Genomic DNA, 24,670 nt, shown 5'->3' on the forward strand with positions numbered 1-24,670 from the left:
AGCTCCCACTCCCCCGGATGAAAAGTCTGTCGACTTAGAAAATCCGCCTCCCAGTTCTCTACTCCTGGGATATGGATAGCTGATAGATGGCAAGAGTGAATCTAAGCCCATCGAATTATCTTTGAAACCTCCAACATTGCTAGGGAACTCCTTGTTCCCCCTTGATGGTTGATGTAAGCTACAGTCGTGATGTTGTCCGACTGAAATCTGATGAACCTGACCGCAGCTAGCTGAGGCCAAGCCTGAAGAGCATTGAATATCGCTCTTAGTTCCAGAATGTTTATCGGAAGGAGGGCTTCCTCCTGAGTCCACGAACCCTGAGCCTTCAGGGAGTTCCAGACTGCACCCCAGCCCAGAAGGCTGGCATCTGTTGTTACTATTGTCCAATCTGGCCTGCGGAAGGTCATATCTTTGGGCAGATGGACCCGAGATAGCCACCAGAGAAGAGAATCCCTGGTCTCTTGATCCAGATTTAGTAGAGGGGACAAATTCGTGTAATCCCCATTCCACTGACTGAGCATGCAGAGTTGCAGCGGTCTGAGATGAAGGCGGGCAAACCGGCACTATGTCCATTGCCGCTACCATTAAGCCGATTACTTCCATACACTGAGCCACTGAAGGGCGAGAAGTAGAATAAAGAACACGGCAGGAATTTAGAAGTTTTGACAACCTGGCCTCTGTCAGGTAAATCTTCATTTCTACAGAATCTATCAGAGTTCCCAGGAAGGAAACTTTTGGAGAGGGGATAGAGAACTCTTTTCTTCATTCACTTTCCACCCATGAGACCTCAGGAATGCCAGAACAATGTCCGTATGGGACTTGGCAATTTGAAAATTCGACACCTGTATCAGTATGTCGTCTAGGTAAGGGGCTACTGCTATACCCCGTGACCTTAGGACCGCCAGAAGTGACCCCAGAACCTTCGTAAAGATTCTTGGTGCCATAGCTAACCCAAAGGGAAGAGCTACAAACTGGTAATGCCTGTCTAGGAAGGCAAACCTTAGAAACCGATGATGATCTCTGTGTATCGGAATGTGAAGATAAGCATCCTTTAAGTCCACGGTAGTCATATATTGACCCTCCTGGATCATAGGTAGGATGGTTCGAATAGTCTCCATTTTGAAGGATGGGACCCTGAGAAATTTGTTTAGGATCTTGAGATCTAAGATTGTTCTGAAGGTTCCCTCTTTCTTGGGAACCACAAACAGATTTGAATAGAAGCCTTGCCCCTGTTCCTCCTTTGGAACTGGGTGGATCACTCCCATAACTAGGAGGTCTTGAACACAATGTAAGAATGCCTCTCTCTTTATCTGGTTTGCAGATAATTGTGAGAGGTGAAATCTTCCTTTTGGGGAAGAAGCTTTGAAGTCCAGAAGATACCCCTGGGACACAATTTCCAACGCCCAGGTATCCTGGACATCTCTTGCCCAAGCCTGGGCGAAGAGAGAAAGTCTGCCCCCTACTAGATCCGTTACCGGAAAGGGGGCTGATCTTTCATGCTGTCTTAGAGGCAGCAGCAGGCTTTTTGGCCTGCCTTCCTTTGTTCCAAGCCTGGTTAGGTCTCCAGACCGGCTTGGACTGGGCAAAATTTCTCTCTTGTTTTGTATTAGAGGAAGTTGATGCTGCGCCAGTCTTGAAGTTTCGAAAGGCACGAAAATTTGTCTGTTTGGTCCTTAATTTGTTGGACCTATCCTGAGGAAGGGCGTGACCTTTTCCTCCAGTAATATCAGAAATGATCTCCTTCAGTCCGGGCCCGCATAGGGTCTGCCCCTTGAAGGGAATGTTGAGAAGCTTAGACTTTGAAGTAACGTCAGCTCACCAGGATTTAAGCCATAACGCCCTACGTGCTTGAATAGCAAAACCTGAGTTCTTAGCCGTTAGTTTGGTTAAATGAACAACAGCATCAGAAACAAATGAATTGGCTAGCTTAAGAGCTTTAAGCTTGTCAAGTATATCATCCAATGGGGTTTCTACCTGTAGAGCCTCTTCCAGAGACTCAAACCAGAAGGCCGCAGCAGCAGTGACAGGGGCAATGCATGCAAGAGGCTGGAGAATAAAACCCTGTTGAATAAACATTTTCTTAAGGTAACCCTCTAACTTTTTATCCATTGGATCTAGGAAAGCACAACTGTCCTCGACTGGGATAGTTGTACGCTTAGCTAGGGTAGAGACTGCTCCCTCCACCTTAGGGACCGTTTGCCACAAGTCCCGTGTAGCGGCATCTATGGGAAACATCTTTTTAAAAACAGGAGGGGGAGAGAACGGTACACCTGGTCTATCACATTCCTTAGTAATAATTTCTGAAAACCTCTTAGGTATTGGAAAAACATCAGTGTAAACAGGCACTGCATAGTATTTATCCAATCTACACAATTTCTCTGGGACCATAATGGAGTCACAGTCATTCAGAGCAGCTAAAACCTCCCTGAGCAACACGCGGAGGTGTTCAAGCTTAAATTTAAATGTAAACATATCAGAATCAGGTTGAATTATCTTTCCTGAGTCAGAAAAATCACCCCCAGATAGAAGCTCTCCTTCCTCAGCTTCTGCATATTGTGAGGGGATATCAGACATAGCTACTAAAGCGTCAGAGTGCTCTGTATTTTTCCTAGCCCCAGAGCTGTCTCGCTTTCCTTGTAACCCTGGTAGTTTGGACAATACCGCTGTAAGGGTATTATCCATAACTGCCGCCATGTCTTGTAAGGTAAACGCTATGGGCGCTCTAGATGTACTTGGCGCCTCTTGAGCGGGCGTCCCTTGAGCGGGAGTCATAGGTTCTGACACGTGGGGAGATTTAGTTGGCATAACGTCCCCCTTGTCAGTTTCCTCTGGTGATAAATCTTTTAAAGCCAGACTATGATCTTTATAACTTATAGTAAGATCAGTGCATTTGGTACACATTCTAAGAGGGGGTTCCACAATGGCTTCTAAACATAATGAACAAGGAGTTTCCTCTATGTCAGACATGTTTAACAGACTAGTAATGAGACCAGCAAGCTTGGAAAACACTTTAATCAATGTAAAAAAGCAGAATATTAAAAACGGTACTGTGCCTTTAAGAGAAAAAAACTAACACAAAAACTGCAAAACAGTGAAAAAAACAGTTAACTCTATGAAATTTTAACAGTGTATGTACTAGGGTAAAATAGCATTGCACCCACTTGCAAATGGATGATTAACCCCTCAGGCTCAAAAACAAAGCCAAAAAACGGTAAAACCGTTATAACAGTCACAGGCAAACTGCCACAGCTCTACTGTGGCTCCTACCTTCCCATAAAACGACTTTTGTAGGCACAAAAACCCTTTAGAGAGGTCCAATATGTCAGGGGACTCCTTCAGGGAAGCTGGAGGTCTCAGAGTTGAAAAGTTACTGCGCAATTAGAGCGCGAAAATAGCCCCCCCCCACCATGCACTGAAAGTCAGAGGGCCTAAAAAACTACTCCTAGGAGTCAAATAACAGCCATGTGGAAAAACTAGGCCCCAAATAAAGATTTTTCACCCTCAGTAAAAAACGTTCCTTATAATACATGTAAACGTTTCACATACTAAGTTATTAGAGCAATTAACATGAAAATTATCCTTTACTGCAAGCATGATGCCAGTCGTTATTAAATCACTGCAATCAGGCTTACCTCAAATATATCAGGCACTGTCAGCATTTTCTAGACTTCTTATTATCTCTCTAGAAAAAAATATACTGAACATACCTCAAGGCAGTTGATTCTGCAGGCCGTTCTCCCAGCTGAAGTTTCTCCCATACTCTTCAGTTATGTGTGAGAACAGCAGTGGATCTTAGTTACAACCTGCTAAGATCATCAAAAACCTCAGGCAAAACCCTTCTTCTAATTTCTGCCTGAGGTAAAAAACAGTACAACTCCGGTACCATTTAAAAATAACAAACTTTTGATTGAAGATAAACTACACTGTCACCACATCCCTCTATGCAACCTCCCTTGTCGAGAGCTGCAAGAGAATGACTGGTAGGTGGCAGTTAGGGGAGGAGCTATATAGACAGCTCTGCTGTGGGTGATCCTCTTGCAGCTTCCTGTTGGGAAGGAGAATATCCCATAAGTAATGGATGATCCGTGGACTGGATACACCTTACAAGAGAAAGTAACAATCTAAGGGTTAAGCATCACATATGTGAATAGATACTTATTCTTTATAGGGTGATAGGTCTCACTCTAATAGATATGTGTGCAATATCTGAAGATTTGGGGGATCTGATGTCCCCTATAGTTTCAGTGTTTTATCTGTGACATTAGTAGTGTCTGATTGCCATAGCTCTTCTATACAATTGTACACAAAAGACCTACTTACCAAATGGGTTGCTGCTTCAGGTGGGAGTACAGGTAAATCTTCTCCCCTTTCTTCTCATCTGTACTTTGGAGAGATACTGAAGAGAAACATTAAGTGAGAGAGTGATTACAACAGAGGCGCAGCATTAAAGGGATACTGAAGCCAATTTTTTTCTTTCATGATTCAGATAGAAAGTTGCTTAAAATAACATGCTCTAATTTACTCCTGTTATCAATTTTTCTTCATTCTATTGGGATCTTTATTTTATCTACACATGTCACTTTCTTGGTGATTTTCTGTTGAAAATCATTACATAAGTTCTAATCAGTGGCAATTCTATGCAAGTGCTGGGAGTGCTATGCACCTTCAAAATGTAGCCACCAATCAGCAAGCGCTACCCAGGGTTCTGAACCAAAAATGGTCCGGCTCGTAAAATTACATAACTGCTTTTTCAAATAAAGATACCAAGAGAACAAAGAAAACTTGATAATAGGAGTAAATTAGAAAATTGCTTAAAATTGCATGCTCTATCTGAATCATGAAAGAAGAAAAAATTGGGTTCAGTGTCCCAAAATAAACTTTCATGATTCAGATGAAGAATGTCATTTTAAACAATTTTCCAATTTACTTGTATCTCCAATTTTGCTTTGTTTCTTGGTATTCTTAGTTGAAAGCTAAACATAGGAGGTTCATATGCTAATTTCTAAGCCCTTGAAGGCCGCCTCTTCTCTTAGGGCAGTTTGACAGTTTTTAACCACTAGAGGGTGTTAGTTCACGTGTATCATATAGATAACACTGTGCTCATGCACGTGGAGTTCAGGTGAGCCAGCTCTGATTGGCTAAAATGGATGTCTGTCAAAAGAACTGAAATAAGGGGGCAGTTTGCAGAGGCTTATAAACAAGGTAATCACAAAGATAAAAAGTGTATTTATATAACTCTGTTGGTTGTGCAAAACTAGGGAATGGGTAATAAAGGGATTATCTATCTTTTTAAACAGTAAAAATTCTGGTGTAGACTGTCCCTTTAAGTTGTCTTTGCCATTTGCTTGTATAGCACATAAAAGAGACATGATCTGTCTCTAAGAGCTTACAGTATAAGGATAAACTGTAACATGCAGGGATAGTGTGTAGAGGAGAGGTAACAAGCAAAAAAAATAAAGAAACTAAAAAACATTAGTAGATTAAATACCAAAAGAGGAAGGAAAATAAAACAAAAACTATGGAGGAAAATATGAAGTAGCAACACAACTACTTGCCAGTGTCTGAAGACTTCTGCCGCGGCAGATCATCACTTTGCCTAACAGGAAAAAGATGGATACAGGAATGAGTTAATATCTTAAGGTTAGTTAAGTTCTGAATTAAAATTAGACTTTAATGATTTAGAAAGTTTGTAAAATTGTAAAAATAAATGGTGGAAAGGGAAGGCAAAATTCTTTGTGTCTATGACAGTGCATAAGTGTGTGTCTCCTTAAAGGGAGATTAAAAAGTAAATAAATGTTAAAATAACTATGTATCCAAAGCAAAGATTGTATTTGTTGTTTACATATTGAAGATATGTGTAAAGGTTAAGTTTTTATAAAATACTTTAATTTCTAAAAAAGTATGGGCTCTGCCATGTTGAAACTTATGTTTTCTATCTCATCTGCTAAGGACAATTAGAGATTTATATAGAGAGTGTGCAAACAAAGCTGTGTGGAATATAGAATTGTTAAATCAATTATCTAACAGGAATCCTGGACAGCCTTGCTTGTACACTATCTTTTAATGCCAGTTTTATTTATATTCCTAACTGTCCTCAGTAGAAGAGATGGATAAGGGAAAACCTAAGTTTCAACACTGTGGTGCCCATTACTTACAAGTTAAATAACATAATTTATGTAAGAACTTACCTTATAAATTCATATATTTCATATTGGCAAGAGTCCATGAGCTAGTGACGTATGGGATATACAATCCTACCATGAGGGGCAAAGTTTCCCAAACCTCAAAATGCCTATAAATACACCCCTCACCACACGCACAATTCAGTTTAACGAATAGCCAAGAAGTGGGGTGATAAAGAAAGGAGTAAAAAGCATCAACAAAGGAATTTGGAAATAATTATGCTTTATACAAAAAAAATCATAACCACCATAAAAAAGGGTGGGTCTCATGGACTCTTGCCAATATGAAAGAAATGAATTTATCAGGTAAGTTCTTACATAAATTATGTTTTCTTTCATGTAATTAGCAAGAGTCCATGAGCTAGTGACGTATGGGATAGCAATACCCAAGATGTGGAACTCCACGCAAGAGTCACTAGAGAGGGAGGGATAAAATAAAAACAGCCATTTTTCGCTGAAAAAAATAATCCACAACGCAAAATATAAGTTTATTCTCATAAATGAAAAGAATAACTTAAAGCATAAGCAGAAGAATCAAACTGAAACAGCTGCCTGAAGAACTTTTCTATCAAAAGCTGCTTCCAAAGAAGCAAATACATCAAAACGGTAGAATTTAGTAAATGTATGCAAAGAAGACCAAGTGGCCGTTTTTGCAAATCTGATCAACTGAAGCTTCATTCTTAAAAGCCCATGAAGCAGAGACTGATCTAGTAGAATGTGCTGTAATTCTCAGAGGCGGGGCTTGACCCGACTCCAAATAAGCTTGATGAATCAAAAGCTTTAACCACGAAGCCAAGGAAACAGCAGAAGCCTTCTGACCTTTCCTAGAACCAGAAAATATAACAAATAGACTAGAAGTCTTCCTGAAATCTTTAGTAGCTTCAACATAATATTTCAAAGCTCTTACCACATCCAAAGAATGTAAGGATCTCTCCAAAGAATTCTTAGGATTAGGACACAAGTAAGGGACAACAATTTCTCTATTAATGTTGTTAGAAATCACAACCTTAGGTAAGAATTTAAATGAAGTATGCAAAACCGCCTTATCCTGATGAAAAATCAGAAAAGGAGAGAGCAGATAATTCAGAAACTCTTCTAGCAGAAGAGATGGCCAAAAGAAACAACACTTTCCAAGAAAGTAGTTTAATGTCCAAAGAATGCATAGGCTCAAACGGAGGAGCCTGTAAAGCCTTCAAAACTAAATTAAGACTCCAAGGAGGAGAGATAGATTTAATGACAGGCTTGATACAAACCAAAGCCTGCACAAAACAATGAATATCAGGAAGTTTAGCAATCTTTCTGTGAAATAAAACAGAAAGAGCAGAGATTTGTCCTTCAAGGAACTTGCAGATAAACCTTTATCCAAACCATCCTGAAGAAACTGTAAAATTCTAGGAATTCTAAAAGAATGCCAAGAGAATTTATGAGAAGAACACCATGAAATGTAAGTCTTTCAAACTCGATAATAAATCTTTCTAGAAACAGATTTCGAGCCTGCAACAAAGTATTAATCACTGAGTCAGAGAAACCTCTATGACTAAGCACTAAGCATTCAAATTCCATACCTTCAAATTTAATGATTTGAGATCCTGATGGAAAAACGGACCTTGAGATAGAAGGTCTGGCCTTAATGGAAGTGGCCAAGGTTGGCAACTGGACATCCGAACAAGATCCGCATACCAAAACCTGTGAGGCCATGCTGGAGCTACCAGCAGCACAAACGATTGCTCCATGATGATTTTGGAGATCACTCTTGGAAGAACTAGAGGTGGGAAAATATAAGCAGATTGATAACACCAAGGAAGTGTCAATGCATCCACTGCTTCTGCCTGAGGATCCCTGGACCTGGACAAGTTTTTTGTTTAGATGAGATGCCATCAGATCTATTTCTGGAAGCCCCCACATCTGAGCAATTTGAGAAAACACATCTGGGTGGAGAGACCATTCTCCCGGATGTAAAGTCTGGCGACTGAGGTAATCCGCTTCTCAATTGTCTATACCTGGGATATGGACCACAGAAATTAGACAGGAGCTGGATTCCGCCCAAACAAGTATCCGAGATACTTCTTTCATAGCTTGAGGACTGTGAGTCCCACCCTGATGATTGACATATGCCACAGTTGTGATATTGTCTGTCTGAAAAACAAATGAACGGTTCTCTCTTCAATAGAGGCCAAAACTGAAGAGCCCTGAGAATCGCACAGAGTTCCAAAATATTGATTGGTAATCTCGCATCCTGAGATTTCCAAACCCCTTGTGCTGTCAGAGATCCCCAAACAGCTCCTCAACCTGAAAGACTCGCATCTGTTGTGATCACAGTTCAGGTTGGATGAAAGAAAGAGGCCCCTAAAATTATACGATGCTGATCTAACCACCAAGTCAGAGAAAGTTGAACATTGGGATTTAAGGATATTAATTGTGATATCCTAGTATAATCCCTGCACCATTGGTAAAGCATACAAAGCTGGAGAGGTCTCATATGAAAATGAGCAAAAGGGCTCGTGTCCGATGCTGCAGTCATGAAACCTAAAACTTCCATGCACATAGCTACTGAAGGGAATGATTGAGACTGAAGGTTCTGACAGGCTGCAACCAATTTCAAACATCTCTTGTCTGTTAGATTCAGTGTCCATGAATTTGTCTCTATCTGGAAACCTAAAAAAAGTTACCCTTGTCTGAGGAATCAAAGAACTTTAGATTTACCCTTAGATCTTTATCCTGAGGCAAAAAAACTTCCTTCCCCCAGTGACAGTTGAAATTATTGAATCCAACTGTGAACCAAATAATTTATTATCTTGGAAAGAAAGAGATAGCAATCCGGACTTAGAAGTCATATCAGCATTCCAAGTATTAAGCCACAAAGCTCTTCTAGCTAAAATAGCTAAAGACAGAGATTTAACATAAATTTTGATGATATCAAAAAAAGGCATAACAAATGAAATTATTAGCATGTTGAATCAAGTTAACAATGCTAGACAAATCATGATTCGATACTTGTTGCGCTAAAGTTTCCAACCAAAAAGTTGAAGCAGCTGCAACATCAGCCAAAGAAATTGCAGGCCTAAGAAGAAGACCTAAAAATAAATAAGCTTTCCTTAGATACGATTCAAGTTTCCTATCTAAAGGATCTTAAAAGAAGTACTATCTTCCGTAGGAATAGTAGTACGTTTAGCAAGAGTAGAGATAGCCCCATCAACTTTGGGGATCTTTTCCCAAAACTCCAATCTAACTGCTGGCAAAGGATACAATTTTTTAAACCTTTAAGAAGGAATAGAAGTACCAGGCCTATTCCATACCTTAGAAATCATATCAGAAATAGCATCAGGAACTGGAAAAACCTCTGGAGTAACCACAGGAGGTTTATAAACAGAATTTAAACGTTTACTAGCTTTAATATCAAGAGGACTAGTCTCCTCAATATCCAATATAATCAACACTTCTTCAACAAAGAACGAATGTACTCCATTTTAAATAAATAAAGTAGATTTGTCAGTGTCAATATCTGAGGAAGGATCTTTTGAATCAGATAGATCGTCATCAGAGGAGGATAATTCAGTATGTTGTCGGTCATTTGAAATTTCATCAACTTTATGAGAAGTTTTAAAATACCTTTACATTTATTAGAAGGCGGGATGGCAGACAAAGCCTTCTGAATAGAATCAGCAATAAATTCACAGGTATATCTTGTACATTAGATGTTAAAAGAACAGCAACAGGGAATGTACTATTACTGATGGACATATTCTCTGCATGTAAAAGAATATCATGACAACTTATTACAAACCACAGCTGGAGATATAATCTCCATAAGATTACAACAAATGTACTTAGCTTTGGTAGAACTGTTATCAGTCAGCAGGATTCCAACAGTGTTTTCTGAGACAGGATCAGATTGAGACATCTAAGAGAAAAAACAACATATAAAGTAAAATGATCAATTTCCTTATATGGCAGTTTCAGGAATGCAAAAAAAATGCAAACAGCATAGCCCTCTGATTGAGAAAAAAAAGGCAAGAGGCATATAGGAATGGGGTTTAAATAATGAAAATATTTGGCGCCAAGTATGATGCACAAACAAACAGAGAAAAAAATGTTGGCGCTAGCAACATCCGGAAATGACACACTCACATCATTGAAGACACAACCTTGTGAAATGACTCGGCGTCGACAAAGACACCGGAAATGACGAATTTGTGTCATCGAACGTAACTTTGCGCCAAAAATGACACAATATAGTTTGGCATTTTGCGCCCTCGCGAGCCTAATTCCGCCCGCGAAATTAAAAGGACAGTCAATTGAAAAAAAGACTATACCCGAGGTAAGAAATACATTTTCCTAAAAAATGCATTCCCCAGATATGAAGCTGACAGTCTGCAAAAGGAAATATACTGAAACCTGAATCATGGCAAATATAAGTACAATACATATATTTATAACTTTATATAAATACATAAAGTGCCAAACCATAGCTGAGAGTGTCTTAAGTAATGAAAACATACTTACCAAAAGACACCCATCCACATATAGCAGATAGCCAAACCAGTACTGAAACGGTTATCAGTAGAGGTAATGGAATATGAGAGTATATCGTCGATCTGAAAAGGGAGGTAGGAGATGAATCTCTACGACCGATAACAGAGAACCTATGAAATAGATCTCCCGTGAGGAAAACCGTTGCATTCAAAAAGGTGATACTCCCTTCACAACCCTCTGACATTCACTGTACTCTGAGAGGAATCGGGCTTCAAAATGCTGAGAAGCGCATATCAACGTAGAAATCTTAGCACAAACTTACTTCACCACCTCCATAGAAGGCAAAGTGTGTAAAACTGAATTGTGGGTGTGGTGAGGGGTGTATTTATTTTGAGGTTTGGGAAACATTGCCCCTCCTGGTAGGATTGTATATCCCATACGTCACTAGCTCATGGAATCTTGCCAATTACATGAAAGAAAACAGGAATATTGGCCAAAAAAATAAAGTATATTGCAAAATTTAATTGAACATTTTATTTTTTAAAACTTTTATTTTTATTATCAACAGGTAAAACAAAGATACTTTCCAACATACATGATTACGACAGTCCATTTACATGATCATGCAATTAAGTATAAGTGATAAAAGGAAAATGACAATCAGCAGTTAGTGGAATGTCTAGGAGAGCCCACCTCACAAAAGGTGGCAGACCATGGTTATGCTACCTATTGAACAATTTTGTATAATTTTTAATATAAACTTTCGGAAATTAAAGCACCCTAGGTTGTATGTAAATCCCCAGGGTGGAACTCTTGTCTTCTATTAAAATGAGAACAAACTTAAAACAAAAAAAGAAAGAAACAATAATAATAATAAAACAAATTGAAACTAAAACAAATTTTGCTATGTATGGCAGTAGGTGACATTTCTAAACATAAGAAAACATAATGAATTATTAGACATTATCAGGCTTGTAATAGTCAAGTCATGCATTTCCAGTTCCCCCACCAAACCTCATCTCCTCTGTCCATACATTCAATTCACCCCGTAGGTTCGCTTCTAGCATATATATGGTATTTCTGAATGGATAAAGAATCTGTCTCTGAGTTGGATCTAAATACTTCAAATAGAGCCTCCACTTCACAATGAAACAAGCTACTCTCACATTAACATCATATAAAGTATCATATTGCTCATATAACAAAGATTTAAGTAGCCTTTGCTTCAAAAGCCCAATAGAGGGTGCTTCCCTATGAAGCCATTTGTAAAAAAATACACTTCCTTGCCAGCAGAATAATATTAGTAAGAATTTTCTTGTCTTGTCTTGGGACTGGCATCTGTTCTAGGAATAGCACTTGTATGAGCGTAAGTGTGATGGGAGTAGCTGTGATTTTGGAGAGCCAGAAAGATACCTGGTTCCAGAATCTGCGAACTTTGGGGCAGTACCACATATAATGCAGAAAGTCAGGGTTTGGGTAGGAGCATTTACCACATATATTGGAGAAGTCCCTTCTCCATTTGCTCAGTCTCCCAGGTGTAAGATAGTCTTGGTAAATAACCTGTATCTGTGATTCTCTAAGGTCAGCTGCTAGTGTCGCAGACCAGGTAAAAGTAAGGCTATCTAGGATAGTTTTCTCAGAGGATAGTGTAGGTAGTCTCCTATTCCAGGTGTTAAAAATGTGTGATACCATGACAGAAACTTTTAATTGAACATTTTATATCACAATCTCAAACTGTTTAATTTCGCTTTAACCGATAATCTATGTAGATGCATCTTTTACTTTTCAGCTGATAAATATTGAATGAAAATATGCCGCCATACGAAGAATCTAAACTAGGGTCATACTTCTTTGATTAAAGAACATACAATGTCACTTATGTAGTATATAAAATCACCGACCCATGAGGACTCAATATACATTACTGTAAATGGCTTTTGCTTTTATTTACCTAACAAAATACATAATAAAAATAGCATCTCATTTTTTTCAATAAAAAAAAAATTAATACATTATTTAAAATTATCTATGTTTTTTTAATTCATGACAACTGTCTACATTTCCCCCAATAAGAGGAGGGAACGTGCTATCTCTATAAAGAATTATACCTATTGTCAGTGTTTTAATATGGATTTATTTATTATAAGCATTTCTCCCACATGCTGCTTCTAACTCACTCTTTCTTAGACAAAGGGCTCTTCAACTTGCTCTCCAGACCCCCAAAGAAGCCCTTCATGTTCTCGGTTGTAACTGATGTAGTCCTTAGGAGGCGCTCCACGTTGTCTTTCTTCTCATTCAGCCAGCTGTTGGCAGACTTAAGATAGCCATCAATACTCCCAGTGCTCACAGGCTTCTCCCTTGATTCAGTCGGAGAGACATGTGGTTTACCTGCATCAGAGTTAAGATAGTTAGATTTGGGGTAAGGGCAGATATTAAGAATATACCTTCAATATGATTGTGTACTTTTTAAATAAGAAAAAGAAGAATTTAAGAAGAAACTTTTTGGTACACCACATAACTTCATAGTACTTAAATATATTTAGGAATAACTCTAGAATTGAATTGCATCGCAGTAAAACATTTAGCAGTGAGACCACACTTTCATGTGTCACTGCCCATTCACAACACATGATTCATTCATGCAGACTGAAAAATGTAAGATGATTTGCCTCAACAGCTAGATTCACATATTTACTGGTCTGATAAGTGAAATCTACCTCAGCTTTTCAAATGTAGTCAATTCAATAGTTTTTTAAAGTTTAATTATCTAAGCTCCCTTGTAGCAAAAATCAATTAAGAAATACTAAAGCAATAAACACAAATAGCAGGAAAAACAAGATTTAACACTGATTTTATTTGGCAACCAACCAACACATAATTTAGAACTGTCCTGAAAAATCTGGCATCTAATGATGGACATCCATCTTATGTTGCTTCAGAACTGTAGGGGGCACACACCACACCACTACTCTGCAATGGTCTGCCAAAAAGTGAAAAATGCCCTAGTAGAACAAACATTTAGCCCATTTAGAATTAATACCTTCATCAAATTATAGGCTGAAATGTAACAATATGCAATACTGTGGAAAACTGTTGCAGAACAACAAAATGTCTGAGTTTGCGTTCAGTCTTTTTCCCTGTCAATATAAACACAAAGAAAGCAGAGAATATTCAAAATGTAAAGTAATGTCATATTCAGCAGGTTCCTATAAGGAGAAAACAAAGTAAAGAACCATTTGGACCTGTTGCTAAATTAGGTCTGGATTATAGTTCTTGCATCTCAGCTAGCAACAAGGTAATATTCAACAGAAAAAAAATCTTCAATGTAAGATTCCAGCAAAAGTTTAAAGAGAAAATGCCATCAAAGCTTCAACAACCAAATGTGAATCCAATGAAGGCACTAAAAAAATATTCTGAATATGTGCCTGAAACCCTTATGGAATCTACCATGTGAGTATTCAAACATATTGTATGACATATAGAAATAGAATGATAAAAAAACAAATTCATGTAACTGCATCCCATGTAAAGACAGCAAACCAAACACAACAATAGGCTAAGGATGCAACATTTTACAAGCTTATTGAAGCAAAGTTAAATTATTTTTTTAAATCTGACACTGCCAATCCATGAGATGCAGGGTGTGAAGATCTGAAAGGAAAGAGTGGGCTTTGCAACAGTAGGTCCGGGGACAGATATAACAAAACATATACCAAGTAGCTTACCATGATTTGTAATGCTGACCATGTACCAGTTAAAGGGACACTAAACCCAAATGTTTTATTTCATGATCCAGATAGAGCATGACATTTTAAGCAACTTTCTAACTTACTCCTATTATCAATTTTTCTTCGTTCTCTTGATATCTTTATTTTAAAAGCAGGAATGTAAATCTTAGCAGCCAGCCCATTTTAGGTTCAGCACCATGGATAGCGGTTGGTTATTGGAGGCTTACATTTACCCACCAATAAGCAAGCATAACCCAGGTTCTCAAATAAAAATGGGCCGGCTCCTATGCATCACATTCCTGCTTTTTAAATAAAGATAGCAAGAGAACAAAGAACAATTGAAATTAGGAGTCAATTAGAAAGTTGCTTAAAATTGCATGCTCTATCTGAATCATGAAAGAAAAAACATAATTTATGTAAGAACTTACCTGATAAATTCATTTCTTTCATATAAGCAAGAGTCCATGAGCTAGTGACGTATGGGATATACATTCCTACCAGGAGGGGCAAAGTTTCCCAAACCTCAAAATGCCTATAAATACACCCCTCACCACACCCACAAATCAGTTTAACGAATAGCCAAGAAGTGGGGTGATAAGAAAAAAGTGCGAAAGCATAAAAAATAAGGAATTGGAATAATTGTGCTTTATACAAAAAAATCATAACCACCACAAAAAAGGGTGGGCCTCATGGACTCTTGCTAATATGAAAGAAATGAATTTATCAGGTAAGTTCTTACATAAATTATGTTTTCTTTCATGTAATTAGCAAGAGTCCATGAGCTAGTGACGTATGGGATAATGACTACCCAAGATGTGGATCTTTCCACGCAAGAGTCACTAGAGAGGGAGGGATAAAATAAAGACAGCCAATTCCTGCTGAAAATAATCCACACCCAAAATAAAGTTTAAATGAAAACATAAGCAGAAGATTCAAACTGAAACAGCTGCCTGAAGTACTTTTCTACCAAAAACTGCTTCAGAAGAAGAAAACACATCAAAATGGTAGAATTTAGTAAAAGTATGCAAAGAAGACCAAGTTGCTGCTTTGCAAATCTGATCAACCGAAGCTTCATTCCTAAACGCCCAGGAAGTAGAAACTGACCTAGTAGAATGAGTTGTAATCCTCTGATGCGGAGTTTTACCCGACTCAACATAGGCATGATGAATTAAAGATTTCAACCAAGATGCCAAAGAAATGGCAGAAGCTTTCTGGCCTTTTCTAGAACCGGAAATGATGACAAATAGACTACAAGTCTTTCGGAAAGTCTTAGTAGCTTCAACATAATATTTCAAAGCTCTAACAACATCCAAAGAATGCAATGATTTCTCCTTAGAATTCTTAGGATTAGGGCATAATGAAGGAACTACAATTTCTCTACTAATGTTGTTGGAATTCACAACCTTAGGTAAAAATTTAAAAGAAGTTCGCAACACCGCCTTATCCTGATGAAAAATCAGAAAAGGAGACTCACAAGAAAGAGCAGACAATTCAGAGACTCTTCTGGCAGAAGAGATGTCCAAAAGGAACAAAACTTTCCAAGAAAGTAATTTAATGTCTAATGAATGCATAGGTTCAAACGGAGGAGCTTAAAGAGCCCACAGAACCAAATTCAAACTCCAAGGAGGAGAAATTGACTTAATGACAGGTTTTATACGAACCAAGGCTTGTACAAAACAATGAATATCAGGAAGATTAGCAATCTTTCTGTGAAAAAGAACAGAAAGAGCAGAGATTTGACCTTTCAAGGAACTTGCGGACAAACCTTTATCTAAACCATCCTGAAGAAACTAAAATTCTCGGAATTCTAAAAGAATGCCAGGAAAAATGATGAGAAAGACACCAAGAAATATAAGTCTTCCAGACTCTATAATATATCTCTCTAGATACAGATTTATGAGCCTGTAACATAGTATTAATCACAGAGTCAGAGAAACCTCTTTGACCAAGAATCAAGCGTTCAATCTCCATACCTTTAAATTTAAGGATTTGAGATCCTGATGGAAAAAAGGACCTTGCGACCGAAGGTCTGGTCTTAACGGAAGAGTCCACGGTTGGCAAGAGGCCATCCGGACAAGATCCGCATACCAAAACCTGTGAGGCCATGCTGGAGCTACCAGCAGAACAAACGAGCATTCCTTCAGAATCTTGGAGATTACTCTTGGAAGAAGAACTAGAGGCGGAAAGATATAGGCAGGATGATACTTCCAAGGAAGTGATAATGCATCCACTGCCTCCGCCTGAGGATCCCGGGATCTGGACAGATACCTGGGAAGTTTCTTGTTTAGATGAGAAGCCATCAGATCTATTTCTGGAAGTTCCCACATTTGGACAATCTGAAGAAATACCTCTGGGTGAAGAGACCATTAGCCCGGATGCAACGTTTGGCGACTGAGATAATCCGCTTCCCAATTGTCTATACCTGGAATATGAACCGCAGAGATTAGACAGGAGCTGGATTCCGCCCAAACCAGAATTCGAGATACTTCTTTCATAGCCAGAGGACTGTGAGTCCCTCCTTGATGATTGATGTATGCCACAGTTGTGACATTGTCTGTCTGAAAACAAATGAACGATTCTCTCTTCAGAAGAGGCCAAGACTGAAGAGCTCTGAAAATTGCACGGAGTTCCAAAATATTGATCGGTAATCTCACCTCCTGAGATTCCCAAACCCCTTGTGCTGTCAGAAACCCCCACACAGCTCCCCAACCTGTAAGACTTGCATCTGTTGAAATTACAGTCCAGGTCGGAAGAACAAAAGAAGCCCCCTGAACTAAACGATGGTGATCTGTCCACCACGTCAGAGAGTGTCGTACAATCGGTTTTAAAGATATTAATTGAGATATCTTTGTGTAATCCCTGCACCATTGGTTCAGCATACAGAGCTGAAGAGGTCGCATGTGAAAACGAGCAAAGGGGATCGCGTCCGATGCAGCAGTCATAAGACCTAGAATTTCCATGCATAAGGCTACCGAAGGGAATGATTGTGACTGAAGGTTTCGACAAGCTGAAATCAATTTTAGACGTCTCTTGTCTGTCAAAGACAGAGTCATGGACACTGAATCTATCTGGAAACCCAAAAAGGTTACCCTTGTCTGAGGAATCAATGAACTTTTTAGTGAATTGATCCTCCAACCATGATTTTGAAGAAACAACAAAAGTCGATTCGTATGAAATTCTGCTAAATGTGAAGACTGAGCAAGTACCAAGATATCGTCCAAATAAGGAAATACCGCAATACCCTGTTCTCTGATTACAGATAGAAGGGCACCGAGAACCTTTGTAAAAATTCTTGGAGCTGTTGCTAGGCCAAACGGCAGAGCCACAAACTGGTAATGCTTGTCTAGGAAAGAGAATCTCAGAAACTGATAGTGAGCTGGATGAATCGGAATATGCAGATATGCATCCTGTAAATCTATTGTAGACATATAATGCCCTTGCTGAACAAAAGGCAGGATAGTCCTTACAGTTACCATTTTGAATGTTGGTATCCTTACATAACGATTCAATATTTTTAGATCCAGAACTGGTCTGAAGGAATTCTCCTTCTTTGGTACAATGAAGAGATTCGAATAAAACCCCAGCCCCTGTTCCAGAACTGGAACTGGCATAATTACTCCAGCCAACTCTAGATCTGAAACACATTTCAGAAATGCTTGAGCTTTCGCTGGGTTTACTGGGACACGGGAAAGAAAAAATCTCTTTGCAGGAGGTCTCATCTTGAAACCAATTCTGTACCCTTCTGAAATAATGTTCTGAATCCAAAGATTGTGAACAGAATTGATCCAAATTTCTTTGAAAAAACGTAATCTGCCCCCTACCAGCTGAGCTGGAATGAGGGCCGCACCTTCATGTGGACTTAGAAGCTGGCTTTGCTTTTCTAGAAGGCTTGGATTTATTCCAGACTGGAGATGGTTTCCAAACTGAAACTGCTCCTGAGGATGAAGGATCAGGCTTTTGTTCTTTGTTGAAACGAAAGGAACGAAAACGATTATTAGCCCTGTTTTTACCCTTAGATTTTTTATCCTGTGGTAAAAAAGTTCCTTTCCCACCAGTAACAGTTGAGATAATAGAATCCAACTGAGAACCAAATAATTTATTACCCTGGAAAGAAAGGGAAAGTAGAGTCGATTTAGAAGACATATCAGCATTCCAAGTTTTAAGCCATAAAGCTCTTCTAGCTAAAATAGCTAGAGACATAAACCTGACATCAACTCTGATAATATCAAAAATGGCATCACAGATAAAATTATTAGCATGTTGAAGAAGAATAATAATGTTATGAGAATCATGATCTGTTACTTGTTGCGCTAAAGTTTCCAACCAAAAAGTTGAAGCTGCAGCAACATCCGCCAAAGATATAGCAGGTCTAAGAAGATTACCTGAACCCAAATAAGCTTTTCTTAGAAAGGATTCAATTTTCCTATCTAAAGGATCCTTAAAGGAAGTACCATCTGCCGTAGGAATAGTAGTACGTTTAGCAAGGGTAGAGATAGCCCCATCAACTTTAGGGATTTTGTCCCAAAACTCTAATCTGTCAGACGGCACAGGATATAATTGCTTAAAACGTTTAGAAGGAGTAAATGAATTACCCAAATTATTCCATTCCCTGGAAATTACTTCAGAAATAGCACCAGGAACAGGAAAAACTTCTGGAATAACTACAGGAGATTTAAAGACCTTGTCTAAACGTTTAGATTTAGTATCAAGAGGACCAGAATCCTCAATTTCTAATGCAATTAGGACTTCTTTAAGTAAAGAACGAATAAATTCCATTTTAAATAAATATGAAGATTTATCAGCATCAACCTCTGAAACAGAATCCTCTGAACCAGAAGAATCATTAGAATCAGAATGATGATGTTCATTTAAAAATTCATCTGGATAAAGAGAAGTTTTAAAAGACTTTTTATGTTTACTAGGAGGAGGAATAACAGACATAGCCTTCTTAATAGATTCAGAAACAAAATCTCTTATGTTATCAGGAACACTCTGAACATTAGATGTTGATGGAACTGCAACAGGTAATGGTATTTTACTAAAGGAAATATTTTCTGCATTAACAAGTTTGTCATGACATTTAATACAAACAACAGCTGGAGGAACAGCTACCAAAAGTTTACAGCAGATACACTTAGCTTTGGTAGTTCCAGCACCAGGCAGCGATTTTCCTGAAGTATCTTCTGACTCAGATGCAACATGAGACATCTTGCAATATGTAAGAGAAAAAACAACATATAAAGCAAAATTGATCAAATTCCTTAAATGACAGTTTCAGGAATGGGAAAAAAAGCCAAAGAACAAGCTTCTAGCAACCAGAAGCAATGAAAAATGAGACTTAAATAATGTGGAGACAAAAGCGACGCCCATGTTTTTTTAGCGCCAAATAAGACGCCCACATTATTTGGCGCCTAAATGCTTTTGGCGCCAAAAATGATGCCACATCCGGAACGCCGACATTTTTGGCGCAAACGAACATAAAAAAATGACGCAACTTCTGGCGACACGTATGACGCCAGAAACAGAAAAGATTTTTTGCGCCAAAAAAGTCTGCGCCAAGAATGACGCAATAAAATGAAGCATTTTCAGCCCCCGCAAGCCTAACAGCCCACAGGGAAAAAGTCAAATTTTTTAAGGTAAGAAAAAATGATTGATTCAAATGCATTATCCCAAATATGAAACTGACTGTCTGAAAATAAGGAATGTTGAACATCCTGAGTCAAGGCAAATAAATGTTTGAATACATATATTTAGAACTTTATAAAAAAGCGCCCAACCATAGCTTAGAGTGTCACAGAAAATAAGACTTACTTACCCCAGGACACTCGTCGACATGTTGTAGAAAGCCAAACCAGTACTGAAACGAAAATCAGCAGAGGTAATGGTATATATATATAAGAGTATATTGTCGATCTGAAAAGGGAGGTAAGAGATGAATCTCTACGACCGATAACAGAGAACCTATGAAATAGACCCCGTAGAAGGAGATCATTGCATTCAAATAGGCAATACTCTCCTCACATCCCTCTGACATTCACTGCACGCTGAGAGGAAAACCGGGCTCCAACCTGTTGCGGAGCGCATATCAACGTAGAATCTAGCACAAACTTACTTCACCACCTCCATAGGAGGCAAAGTTTGTAAAACTGATTTGTGGGTGTGGTGAGGGGTGTATTTATAGGCATTTTGAGGTTTGGGAAACTTTGCCCCTCCTGGTAGGAATGTATATCCCATACGTCACTAGCTCATGGACTCTTGCTAATTACATGAAAGAAAATTGGGGTTTAGTGTCCCTTTAAGTGTTCTAATTAGTAGTTTCCTGTGTCTCCTCCTTTAAAAATATAAATACAATCTTCTCGCTCCAACCATGCCACAAGGTAAAATACCCTACATGAAATTCTTGTAGAAAACCCCCCACAATCCACATGTGAGTGAGGCTATACTACAGGGAGCTCCACTATAGATTCAAACGATTTTATATTGAAATTACAGCAGAAAAGACACAAAGCCTAAAAATACTACATTCATTTGGCATCAGACACACAGCCCTCTCCTGGTTTGCCTCATATCTCTCAAACTGCACGTTTTCAGTTTCCTTTAACAAAATATCTTCTGATCCTAAGCATCTCTCAGTAGGAGTACCGCAAGGCTCTGTCTTGGGCCCCTTGCTTTTCTCTCTCTATACATCCTCCCTTGGAAAACTTCTAGATAACTGTTTGAATTTGCAGTATATAAACAAAAGAATAAGCACAATGAAAAGACAACAAGGGAATAAGACAATTAAGAGAATAAGTTCACAGACTACTATGCTCATTGAATGTCAGCACTAGATAATATACTATTTATATATTCTGCATGGAGAGACATTAGTACTTTAAATATTAATCTGAACAGGAGGAATCTAACCATAATATTGTACAGGATAATTGATTAAACATATATATTGCAATACACGTCAACAAGTATAACATGCAGGACAGACAGATATTATGATAACCAAGCAGTAAAACTATAATGTGGTTTTAATATAAGGCTTGGTGAATGATAGTACAAATTGCAAATAGCTCACATGTATAATATGAGGGAACGTCACTATAGTCTCCTGCTAACTCAAAGATGATTACACGATAGTACAAGGTACAACAAAGGGTTCAAATTAAAGCAGACCCCTGCATCACTGCCACTACTTATTAAACGCTATACATGGTAAGATTTATCATAAATCTGAGAGAACTTTAACAGGCATATTATAGAGCAAGCAGAGAAAACATAATCTAAATACAAATGCAGACAATGGAGAGCAGCCTCTGAAAAAAAGTACTTTCCAGAAAGGAAACTTGCTGGAATTGATGCCAATAAAAAGTGGACCAGTGACCATAGTAGAATCACAATATAGAATTGAGTGCATCTCCCAAGCTTAATGAAAAAGGTTTAGCCCTGGCCTATGCCAAGTTTTGGCTGCAAATTGTCCTCTTGAAGTAGCTGGAGAGCGACTGCCTTATTCAGAGCCTTAGCAAACAATGTACCTATCTTAAAGTGGTCAAAAGTCCAAACCAAGGTGAGATAAACAGCAGAGGAGTTGTGGGGACCTATCTTAGCAAGCCTCCCTGGAGCGTTGAATCAAGCTAAGTTGTAGTTTGTGACCACTGTGTCTCTCTATTACTCCTGGAAAGGCCTCCATCTCCATCCTTCTACCTCAGATTTATAGCATCCCACCACACAACTTTATGTTGTCCTTCAGGACTTGTGCCAAATATAGCTCCTCCATGTCTATAGAGATTAACAGGAGAACTTCAATAGTTCTCTCTTTACCCATTTTCCTGGGGTGGGGGTTGTGTGTTGCAATCTTTCTCACATAGAGCCACCAAAGATCACAGCAGTCCAGCCTGACTTGCATCAAGTAAATATTTTATTCAATACATGACGTTTCGGGGATCAAGCATTACCCTTTTTCAAACAAATTGCAACCACAAACCGAACAAACTTATAAAGGAAAAAGACCCAACCTCCAGAAAATGACACCATTAAAGTTGCTATGGCAATGTCAGAAAATGTGCAGATTGTGTATATAATCAGTACCTAGATAGTTAAACTAATCAATATATAAATAACCAACTAAATATTGTATTACTAACAATGAATACAAAAAATGTGCCTTATCATACAGTTTTAACTTTCTAAAATGATGGAACCCTGATATCCAGCATAACAATTGCATGAATGTATTCATATACAGCTAATCATGTTGACAAACTAACCACTCTTACCTCCTAAGGATATAACCAAATTTCTCACTCAATATTGTGTCAGAAATACGATGATTTGCCGCTACCCATCTCACAGTCTTGTGTGTATATAGACAGCGTTATATCACACCGCCCAACAAGGGCGTGTCAAATAGCCGGGCTAATGCAAACATATCCATATCAATGTAAACACACCGATGCACTCAATGGATACGGTATATGTTATATAATGTCTATTTGAGCAGCCACCTTAGTAGTCACAAAACATTGATCTGAGTATATATCTCCCGTATTAAATACAATCATTACTAGCTGTATCTCTTTGTTTACATGGGCACACAGTGTATCGCTACACAATGTGCTAATCAGCAAAAGGCAAGTGAGCAGATGTTATATTCACTGATACATACCAAAGATATATATATATATATATATATATAAAAAGTAATAGAATACTCCCATCACTGTTTCTTTTTTAGGAAAACATCCTTTATTGAAGTGTCAGAGAATAAAACAACAGCTACGTTTCGGGCCTACATACACGATTAACAAATTAACTCCTTAATGTCATGTGCATATCATCTTCTCTACAGCATACTGCCATCTAGTGGCCATTAAACAGTGGAGGTTCTACCTGTAGATTATAATAAAAACTCAGGAGAGGGGGCAATAGGGAAACCCTCCTGAAAAAAAAGAGAAGTTTTGTGGATACATCAGTTAGGCACCCTTGATCCGATAGGATTAAACAGAGATTATGATTTACATTTGTTTCTGTAAAATCTGTTTTTGAATATTCTTATGTTTTTTTCCTCTTTAAGATTAGATTTAAAACTTGGAAACAGAAAAAAGAGAGCGCCTAATGATGTAATATCGTACTGATAAAGTGAAAAACCCAGAGGGAACAGCAAACTATGAAAAGGTACTCACAAAAGAGTTGGCACTAACAATTAGTGCATACGAGCAGGCTGACCTTATACAGCAGTCAGTACGCTGGGGAATAGATCCTGCCTGTTGTCCGCCGAAAGCGAAGGCGGGCTGGTCCTGGTAGCCGCAATGGGGGAAATCCCTCTGCACACAGCGTATGCGGATCAGTTCAACGTGTGTGAAACAGATGATCAGCTTCACAGGTGATTCCAGAGAGCTGCACACTGACGTTACATAGTGCCTACAAAGACGATCCGTGAGGTCTTGATAAGACCAGTGTTAGAAAGAGGCTAACAGTTATTTGGATGAGGCTAACAGTTGTTTGGACGTAGTAACTCTCTCACCGAATCTCGTGAGATCGTTTGCTGTTCCCTCTGGGTTTTTCACTTTATCAGTACGATATCACACCATTAGGTGCTCTCTTTTTTCTGTTTCCACCTTTTAGATCATCCGACTTACCACCAGCCTTGAAGAGGAGCTGCCTTCATTTCTGAATTGTTTGGTGATTGCACCATTTTTTGAACACTTACTTTTTTGTTTTGTTTTTTTCTATTGAACATTTGCTGTTTCTTTGAATTATCCAACAGACTTTTTTTACACTACTGACCCAGATTTAAAATACCTGACATTATTTTCTTTTTATTTGTGGCAAACACACTGATTATTTCATTGCTCCATCACTTTTGAACACTGATATGTTTATATTTGCACTGGTTATATGACACGTTTTATGCTTATGATTTTGTTTCTATAGTGCACTCCTTATTGCATTGTTTCGCAACTTATATTGATCTTTTATTTCTTGCACTCATTGCTTATTATATTGTTTTTTCAGTTTTTTAATTCTTATAGCACATTTGTTGTTTCACCATATTTTCAAGAGCACCCTATTGTATGCTTGTTTGTATACTCTTTCTAAATAGATTTAAAACTGTATAATTAGTAATGTATTTTGTATTTTGGAAATTGTTTTTAAACAAATTTTTATTATAATCTACAGGTAGAACCTCCACTGTTTAATGCCCACTAGATGGCAGTATGCTGTAGAGAAGATGATATGCACATGACATTAAGGAGTTAATTTGTTAATCACAGGTGGTATAAATTGAGGTGCTCT

General features: G+C 38.3%; 1 protein-coding gene across 3 annotated transcripts in view; it reads right to left on the reverse strand.

The window, feature by feature from the left end:
* The window catches only part of KIAA0513 (KIAA0513 ortholog), a 428,805-nt gene that overhangs the window by 115,246 nt on the left and 288,889 nt on the right, over positions 1-24,670 (reverse strand). For all 3 annotated transcript variants that reach the window (XM_053701111.1, XM_053701103.1, XM_053701120.1), the window contains 3 exons: positions 12,833-13,043; positions 5,556-5,596; positions 4,321-4,396 (listed from right to left, as the gene is read on the reverse strand). In XM_053701111.1, the coding sequence (XP_053557086.1) occupies positions 4,321-4,396; positions 5,556-5,596; positions 12,833-13,043 (328 nt within the window). The remainder of the gene's footprint in view (positions 1-4,320; positions 4,397-5,555; positions 5,597-12,832; positions 13,044-24,670) is intronic.

This window comes from Bombina bombina, chromosome 1, assembly GCF_027579735.1.
Source record: "Bombina bombina isolate aBomBom1 chromosome 1, aBomBom1.pri, whole genome shotgun sequence".
NCBI lineage: Eukaryota > Metazoa > Chordata > Amphibia > Anura > Bombinatoridae > Bombina > Bombina bombina.